The sequence below is a fragment of the Vidua chalybeata genome, chromosome 6 (genome assembly GCF_026979565.1).
Source record: "Vidua chalybeata isolate OUT-0048 chromosome 6, bVidCha1 merged haplotype, whole genome shotgun sequence".
Lineage (NCBI taxonomy): Eukaryota > Metazoa > Chordata > Aves > Passeriformes > Viduidae > Vidua > Vidua chalybeata.
Genome location: NC_071535.1, coordinates 22,023,860 through 22,033,393, shown reverse-complemented (window position 1 = coordinate 22,033,393; position 9,534 = coordinate 22,023,860). Strand labels below are relative to the sequence as shown.

Sequence of the window (9,534 nt, the reverse complement as noted above, 5' to 3'; positions counted from 1 at the left end):
TCTGCTTTACTTCAGAGTTGCATCCCCTCATTTCCTCTATACTGCCGTTGCAAAGACTTCTGAGACCTTAGAGGTGACACCATTTTTTCAGATAGTCACACTTAAAATAGACAAGCCGCTAAGCAAACATCTGTAGTTTCTGTGAAAGGTCTTTAGCATCAGGGAACTTTTATTTCAGCCCCTAGCATTATCAGAGAAGAAATCTGGTGGTCATCTGATTTTCCAAAGCCAGAGAAGCCTAAGTGCTTTATTTTTAAAACCTTTGCAAGTATTTAGACATTGTCACAAGAAATCATGTTCCAAAATATATTTGCTATTGCAGCTGCTATGTAATGAAATGCAAATAGTAAGTAATGACTCTTTAAGTACAGAAGATGAGAAGCTTTTATTATTTATCCTTAGAAAACTTTAGAGCCATAGAACAGATTTAGAATTTGCAACATTGCCATTGAGCTCAGCCTTCACTTACAAAATCATAGCTAAGAGCAAAGGTTCTATTCACATATGTTGAGCCCTGTTACATCTTCTTACCAAGGATTTCTGTAGGTATAGAAAGGTGTGACAAGGAAGGGATGTCAGGGCAGCTGACTAATTTTAAAAAATACTGTTAACTGCTCCTGCAGAACCACTACCCCAAACAGGGCAGTTTGCACACTTCAGAATGAGCAGAGAAATAAGCCAATATGCAGAGTCAGTCTAATGTTATTTTATAGCTCTCATTTTTATAGCTCTTTCCATCCCAGAGGATCTTAACTGTAAAGGCTGTGTCCATCTGGAAGTCCCACCACGACTGCTGAAATCCAGTAGTTTGCTGCAAATGAACCATTTAGCTGCATAAAATGGTGATGCAGCAATTTCCAGCCAGTAACACAGGTGTCTGACAGGAAGAATAGCTGTGCGTGACTGTGCTGCAGTGACTCAAACTGGGATCTATCTGTACTTCTGCAAAGACTGAAATTTTGTGATCAGAACACACAGCTGTAACCCTGACATGGGCTGGGTATGATCCAGCCCTGATGTGAAGAGGCAGCAGGATTCATGGGCAACTAATGTTGTACTGGATGGATTCTGACCTTGCAGAGTGGCCCACTGAAACTCTGAGTTGTTTTGCCCTTCTCAGTGTGCAGCCCTAAGGAGTTTTACAGCCCAAGGCACTGCGGCAGTAGGTGCCAAGTGCCATAAGCTGCCCAAGACTGCAGTGTCCCTCAAAAGCCAAAAGCAGAGGGCAAAGATGTCAAACCATAATTTCTGCTGGTGGGAGGTGGCTTCTAGCTGAAATGTTGAAAGCCTATTGTCTTTAAGTCTACAAAAGTGGAGAAGTTGGATCAGCGAGTCTGTGGAACAAGAATAATCCTTCCAAGACAAAGTGTATGGCATGAGACTCTGGCTCTGGTTCCAGTGTCTAGGTGACTGTCTGCTCACCTTGACACCATTTGCCAGGAAGGAACAATTTATGTCGAGATGCTGTTTGTGGGTGGTGATAATAGCTTCATTTTCCCATAGCTTTGAGTTGACAAGGTATGAGTTTGGTAGTGTAATTTATAAATAGAAATTAAAATGGGTCTGCAAATTGGTTATTAGATGCATTTTTAGATTGGTCATTACATTAACGTAGGGAGGATGAAAGCACTTGTCAAAAATCACATGATGAATTACTGGCAAAGCCAATAAACAAATCCTAATTTCTTCCTTTGACACATCCACGTGTATGCTGTAACAAATGTATAGAGACAGCTAATGACAGCTAACTGTCAAAAAGCACAATACAGCTCATGTAAAAAATCAGAATACATTTTATTGTTCACTTTTAGAGAAAATACATCATATTACCCATGGAAACGATTGTGTGTTTATGTGAACACACATAGTATGGAAGGATGTAGATCCTCCATGTTTTAGTTATCCAGCTAAGGGTTTTTCCAGAATATTTTCAAGGTTACTCTGCTCATCACAATAGACTTTGATTGTTATTGATTCAAACATGTATTCAAGTGTAAAGTGGTCAAAGATGGTTACAAAGCCTGTAGGAATGAGTGACTCCATTCTGGTTTGTGAGAAACTCAAGGACAACAGCAACAGTCATTCCACTATCAGGAATGCACCAAGAGCCTTTCTGAGGAACAAATAACATTTTTCATGGCTTGTCAGCATACTCCCCAGCCTATTAAAGAGAAGCAATGGATTCCTACCCAGCCCACATAAGCTGATGAAGTTTGCCAAAACAAAGGCTTCTCATTGCAGCTGCTGGGCAATCCAGTGCTATGATCCTGGTAGAGATGTTATGGTATCCTTTGTTAAGAAGTGTATAAGAACAGGATCTCAGCACTGATCTAATGGGCTGTTGCTGCAGCTAAAAAAACAACAGACACATGAAGTTGATTAATCCCTGTAGTAATTCTATTAACATCCTTAATGGAGTTATAACATGGATGATTTTACCCTTCTGCAGCAATGTGAGAGGGAATTGCCCTGGAGAGCCTGTAACTAAAGTGTGGCAGGGATGTCTGAGAAAAGCATCTTTCTGTTTGTTTTAGTGCAAAACGAAGTGCCCTGATGGGCTGGAAAACCTCCCTGTCTTCTGGAATTTTGAACAATTCACAGCCCTAATGGTGCAGGTGTTCCCTGTGAGAGGGTAATGCATCAGGGCTTTGACACAGCAGCAACATTCTTGGCACTCTCCCAACTGCTTGCTGTGGGGCCACACTTCCTCCTGTATCTCTCACAGGTATGCATAGCCTGTCTCATCACACAGCTTCTCAAACACAGCATTTTCATTCACCTTTGTGGTTTCCTCTCCTTGTCCCTCCATCTGACCATGATATATCTGCCTGCTGCTTCCTATCAGAAGGGCAGCTTTGCCTGGACTCTGTCATTGGACAGAAGATTGCTAAAAATAAGTAGCAGAGCTACAGTCTTGACCTATAATTGTATAGAGAACAGATCAAGAACAGAAATGAGAAATTCTCAATTTCTTTTTGTTTTCCTCCTGATTTTCTAGCCTGTGGAGAGAAGGTTTATCTGATGCATTAACCATGTTCATAGCCTGGTCCTAGGACAGCTTGATTGCATTGCAGTTCTGTCATTAAGGGCTTGTCAGTATTGTGAGTCAAGAATCATATCTTGAAATGGAAGTGACCCACAAGGATCATTGAAATCCAACTCTTTGCCCTGAATAGGACAATCCCAAGAATGACACTATGTACCTGAGATCATTGTCCAAACAACTCTGGAAATATGCTCTCATGTGAAGTTACCTCATGTATATAAGTGCCAAAGAGCCGCTCCACAAAACCCTCCCAAAGACAAGACACCATTTTTACAGTCTTCCACAACAGCCCAGGCTCCTGATGCAGACTATACAGGGTGACTAATGGGGCTGGGGATTGAGGGATTCAGACAGGAAACCACAGGAGGGTCTAACTAAGTTTTCTGCTAGTTCAAAGACTGCTGCCACCTATGCAGGTGCAATGATGTGACTACTAAGCTGCAGTATCTCATCTACATGGTTCAAGATTTCCATGTAAATATGCTCAATTTTTTCTGTTTGATAGCCCATCCTTTTGTCCCACAGCAGCCACAATCCCAAGACATGGAGTAGCCCAGCTCTGTAGTGATCCAGGAGACAGTGGGAGAGACCAGGCAAGGTGTTGTGTGCGTGGGATGCACACACACACACAGGGATTTTATTTCTCTTTCTGCCTACGATAGCTACTCTCCACATTCTGCACAGGGATGAGAAGTCCAAGCAGCCACTTCTTGCCAAAGACTTCTTGCAGGTTCTCCCTCCAGGGCCGGGCTCTGACCACCGTTCCTTTCCGCACCTGGTACCGTGTCTGCCCACGCAGGACCAGCAGCATCTGGTGGCAGCAGAAGCCGGCGCAGGCCAGTCCAATCCCAAGCCAGAGGTAGAGCATGAGGATGACAAACATCTCAGAGCTAAGGAGAGCTCCTAAAAACCAGGAGGGAGGGAGGACAATAAAAGAAAGAGCTTAGACACACCACACATGCAGTGCAACACAGCCCCAAGAACCAACAAACCAACTGTTTTCTCTGGCCACAAGTGGGAAGGTAGGAACAAGACAGGCTGGTTGCTCTAACTATATTAAATTATTTCCTTCAAAGTGTCTGATGCAATGGACCTGCTGTAGAAATATTAAAATGATCATGGTCTCTTGTACACTTCTCCTTCTGCTGTTTATGTGAGGATCTAGATTACAGGGACAAATTCAAGTAGAAGTAAAGCATGTCTGTAAGACTTCAGCATTATTCTGAGTAATAATTAATTTATTTAAGGATTTACCTGCTCATCAGAGGCAATCTAAGATTTCTAGGATTTTGAAAAGACAAGTGGACCCTACAGTGTGTAGATCCTTCTAAGAAGCCTTACTGTTTGTATTAACACAAGGCAGAAATATTTCAGATTTCTCTTTTTCTCCATCTCTACTATATGAGTACGCGTGTATATATATATACACATCTATATAAATTTTAAAAAAGAAAAAGAAATCAATAACGACTTTTCTAACTTTGGAGCAAGGCAGTTTTCATGTAAATGCAAGAAAGAAACAGAAACCTTTCTAAAACACAATCCAAATTCCTTTCATTAGCTGCTGCTAGAATACTCAAAATACTTTGAATATCTGAAGCTCCTAATTCAACTGGGGGGTTTTTAGTATATATTGATGATGAATATATTTGAATAAAAATATTCTGTAGGCTCTTTCCTCTACAATGATTTTAGAACTCCTTCTGGAAAATATTAGTATAACAGCAGGTGTCACTGAGTGACCTTTCAGTGTGTAAGCAGAGCTAAACCCATTAATATAACATTCTCTGTGCGCCCATATGATGTTTATGCATGTATTTTGTGCATATTGGTATATTATTAAACACCCATATTTACACACAGGCATATTTACACAAAGGAAATGAAATGTGTGTCAATACTGGTATAAATAGCTGATATCTTTTCACTGGTTCCTATAAGGTTTAGAAATAAAGCTCTCACATGGTTCTGTTCCTCTGGAAGACCATGGGCCCTACAAGAACAGCTGTGACAGAGCAGGGATTGCATGCACGATAGAGGTGTGCTGCCTAAAAGAGGTACATGGGTGCTTCAGGTTTTAAGTTCAACAGAAGGGTCACTGGATATGCATCTTTTGCTTCCCTTATGCAGAAGGCTGGAATAGGTGGTATCACCTGGTTTTGCAATCTATGAATCCCATCTTTTCCACCTGGCAGTGCTGTAAGTGAGAGATTGGGGCAGGTTCCTCTGAGGATAATTTGTAAGGACACTGACTACAGCCTCAAGCTTTCAGAGACTGTCTTCACTCAAAAAAGGTGCAGGAATCATTCAGTTTTCTTCCTAAATGCAATGTCATCTTTCCCTTCTTATTAGATCCCATTCAGCTCAGTGGGCTCCGTATGCAACAGAGCAAGAGAACAAGACCCTTAGGAAAATGACAAATCTTCATACCAATTCTGACAGAATAACTTAATCTAGCAGGTAAGAAGCCCAGAGCCAAATACTGGATTCTCTGATGGTCTTTTACTGGACTAGAGTGTGACAGACATTTGTTTTTCCCTACAGCTGATACTGAGATGGGATATGGGGAGACACTTTTTCTTTAGACCCTTTGCAAAGCACCTCTAGGCCTTATTTATCTGACTTGCTGAAATTCAACATTCAGGAAGTAATTACCCTTGTTTCCCCTTGAAAATATTAAGCATCTCTGAGCCATCCTTTCCAGACACATTATTTTTTTAACCTTTTCTTCAAGCTACCTACATAAAGCATTTTCTATAATTTATTCTGTATGGTCCAATATGATGTGTTTACAATAGTGCTCTCCATTTGCCCCTCATCCCCATGGTCTCTTTTAGTCTTGGATTCTTTTTTTCTCTAAGTGACCCAGTGTGATCTCAAGGTTATATTGCCATATATTATCCATGCCAGAAAAGCTGTGTTGTAGGCTGTAGTTATTGACTTTGGGTCCAATTCTGAAATCCATGCTTGAGTACAGTCTGGGCAGAATGAGCCAGCTGAAAACTTTCCCAGCATGAAAGCAGGGAACACTTAGTTGATAGAAGACCAGCAGATTAACCCTTCATCCTCCATTACTACTTCTGCAGTACAGTGGGCATGATGGAGAAGAAGACAGATAAAGTTTTTTTCCCTGCTATCGCAGTCCTCTGTTTGGATGACACAACAACCCTTAGGTAATAGTTACATTAGCTGAAAAATACTGTGTGAGCAACCCTTCCAGGTAACCATTCAAGACTGTGGTTTTCTTTCCTGAAATGGAGGTTAAATGTCCTGGTACAAACCCAGTAGGCCCTTCCTCCCAAGCAATCAAGATACCACATGCCTGTATCTTGCTGTGTGAGGCAGCAGTTCTCAGCAGAACTAGAGGTTTGGTGGGAGCTGCTGGAAGCTGCTGCCCCTCAAGGGTGTTCTGGCTCTTAGTTCTGCACCCAGCCCCACTGTGTCCCACTCAAACACTGTCCACATGCTGTATTGGCACCACAGTTGCTGCCACCAGAGCTGGGGCACTTCAGTGGCTCCGCAAATATATGTCAGGATCCACCTCTGTGCAGATGAGCCCTCAGAGTCAGAGAGAACTAATTCCTTGATAATCTCCTCCCATATCCCTGCTGTGCTAAGCAGAACTTAGGCACAGGGGAAAATCATTCCCAGTGTTTTTAATGCTAGTAAAGCTCACGCAATATTATTTACAAAAATTCTTCTAGTTGGAAAAAGGATTCCATAAAAATGTCATGGCAGGATTTCATGTTTATTGTCTTTCAGTGATTACCATGACAAATCTGAAAATTTGCCAAGTAGAGAGATATTTGTTTGTTTTCAGATGGCAACCCAGCCTGGAATCTGAAAAGCAAGCTAGGGCCTCTCTGGCTCCTGTATTCCCAGCAGTGGAGTCTCCACACTCAGATCTTAATCAACACTTCTGGTGACAGTGCACAAGCCAAAACAGACTCCCTTCTTACTGAGCGCAGCTGAACCTGCAAAGCTAAAATATATGGGATACCTATTTTAGTCTAGTAAAAGCTGATGTAAGTGTATGAGGCAGGAGCTGCATAGGGGGGAGATGGCAATTCTCTGCAGTCGCTCTCAGGGCAGAGTAGCAGTCCAGGCTGTCTGCATAATCCCTTCTTTGAGGTCAGGTTCCGTGTAACTCTTGGGTTTGGACAGAGGAAAGGGTTCCGGTTGGAGAGTTTGAGGGTCTGTTGAAAGGTGATGAGGCAAGGTTTCTTGCTCTGCAAGAACAGAGGATGAGTTATGGGAGCAAAATCAGGAGAGGGAAGGAGAAGGGTTGTGCAGATTTGCAGAAAGGCAGAGAGAGAGGGGAAAGGGGAAGCAGAAAGAAGGGTAAGGAATGGAAGCAAGGAGAAGGACCTTTTGCAAAGAGCAGCACAGAGAATTTCCCATGGTTCTCTGTGGACTTGTGTCCCAGACTAGGGTCACAAGACAGGTCGCTAATCATGTCACATGAACTCCTCTCTCAGTTTCTGTTGCCTGAACCCCAATTCTCCTGTGCTTGAAGGATGAAAAGATCTCAGTAAGTTTCACTGCCAGGAGGCAGGAGGTGGGTGACAGTGAAGGGATTGAGTGGACCTGGATAAGATATACCTGCTGGCATATGGGGAACTGCAGATTTGTAGGATACAAAAGCCTACAGGACCTCCCACCTCTACCTGAAGGACAGGCAAAAGATCCCTCATACCTGCAGTGAAATCCCTCTCCTCTGTCTAATTACAACACATGTCCTGCACAACAGATAGCTCTATTCTAACATCATCAAGTTGGTTATGGGGCATTTTCCAGAGCCTAATAGCTATGGATGTAATCTGGAGTGGGTCCCAGCTTCTATTTCAGGTGAAGCAAAGTATTTTGGAAGGGCTAGCTGTAGCCTCCAAAGAAGGCCAATTGCCCTTCTTGCTCATTTCCATACCACACCTCCACACAGACGGCTATCCAAGGAAGATCAGGTCCCCCCATCCCCGGAGCCCTGGAGAAGGAACATGCTCCTCACCTCTGAGCAAAGAGTCCTTACCTGAGAAGAACTGGCTGATGGAGTGAGGCAGAAGAGTGAGGAAGGCCAGTGGGTCCGCAAAGGACATGGAAAGGGTAGCAGAAATGTAAGCCATGCCTGCCACCAGGGAGTCAAGGCAAGCCAGGGAGGTGTAGAGGCAGAACATGATGAAGTTTCGCATGTTCCTGCTCCCGATGCAGTTCCCTGTGAAGAAACAGTGGTGGTCATGCCTCTGGGTGACTCTGGCACACAGTCTACAGAAGTGAGTGCCGGGCAAGGCTGAGCCAGGGGACCTGCTTCCATCCAGCCAGTCTGCCACTTCGGCTCCTTTGCCCAAGTTTAAGTCCTTGCCCAAGTCCTCGGGGGAGTTCTGGATCACAAGGACGTAGTTGCCCAGGGCATTAGCTGAGAGGAAGAGGAAGAGGGCCCCATGCAGCAGAGCAGGCGAGAAAAGTGGGGTGGTGGAAGGGTCTCTGAACATGCTGGGGATGAAGACAAAGATCTGGAGGACGAAGGTCACTAGGGAGATGCACAAGAAGTAGGCTGGAGCGACAACATTGAGCAACCTGAGAACTAGCATTGCGGATTACGTTCCTGCGGGGGAAATCAAGGAGAGAAGGAACATCACCGCTCCGGCTGCACACTTCATCCTTCCATTTCCTGCCGGGTCCCGGCCCCGCTGCCTTCGGGAAATGCCCTCCGGGGGCCGCTCTCCCTCGCCGCCGCCCCACGGCCCCTGCCGAGCCGAAGCAAAGGGACAGCCCGTGGGCAGCGACCTCTCCCCGGTTCCCGGAGGAGACACCCCAGCCCCGGCTCCAACCTCCCGGGAACTTGCAGCAGCGGTGCCCCGGAGGGGCTGCAGCGGCTGGAAGGGGAGAGGCGGCTCCCGCGGTGTGCTGGCGATGCGAGCACTGCTCTGTTCGCCTAGCAGTCTCTCTGCCAGGCAGGGTCAGTTTTGGTATTGCATGAGAGGAAAAAAGGTGGTGCTGGAGGAGGGGGGAGTGAATTGGAAAGGAGGGGTGGGAGGAGGAGAAGGGGAGGGGGGAGAGGTTGCTCTAATCCACTGCAATACGGATCAAATCCAATGCTCTAATTTATCCCTTAAAGCCACGGATCTACAGATTATCTCTACGACCGCTGCCCTGTTCTGCACGAAATTAGAAAATACACAAAACAGCTGGTCAAGTGCTGTCCGGATGCAACCTGCGGCGCCCGGCTACCGAGCCGGGGCAGCCCCGCAGCTGCAGCCGCAGCTGTGGCCGGGCGCGACGCATTCCCGCCGGACAGGCTGTCACCCCCGGCCCCGGGGCTCAGCCAGCATCGTCAGGGCTCAGGATAGCCCGGGGGGCCACACGCGGCGGGCAGCGAGCTGGGTGGCGGTGTGGGTGCGCCGGCACCCCGAGCACACCCGCGCCGGCAGCCTCCAGGAGTCCCCAGCGCCGGTGTCTGCAGAGCCCCGGCGGCCCCGACGCGCCTCGGCCCC

The 9,534-nt window shown here is 45.7% G+C and overlaps 1 protein-coding gene across 2 annotated transcripts; it reads right to left on the bottom strand.

Moving 5' to 3' along the window:
- Positions 1–1,775: 1,775 nt before the first annotated feature.
- Positions 1,776–8,975, bottom strand: ZDHHC22 (zinc finger DHHC-type palmitoyltransferase 22). Of its 2 annotated transcripts, none has more exons than XM_053945685.1 (2): positions 8,073–8,975; positions 1,776–3,949 (listed from the first exon to the last, which is right to left on the bottom strand). In XM_053945685.1, the coding sequence occupies exons 1-2, from the start codon at positions 8,629–8,631 to the stop codon at positions 3,684–3,686; spliced, it is 825 nt and encodes a 274-aa protein (XP_053801660.1). In that variant the 5' UTR covers positions 8,632–8,975; the 3' UTR covers positions 1,776–3,683. The 2 variants fall into 2 exon arrangements, with proteins under 2 accessions (XP_053801660.1, XP_053801661.1); XM_053945686.1 differs by lacking the exon at positions 1,776–3,949 and adding an exon at positions 6,756–7,275.
- Positions 8,976–9,534: the final 559 nt, after the last annotated feature.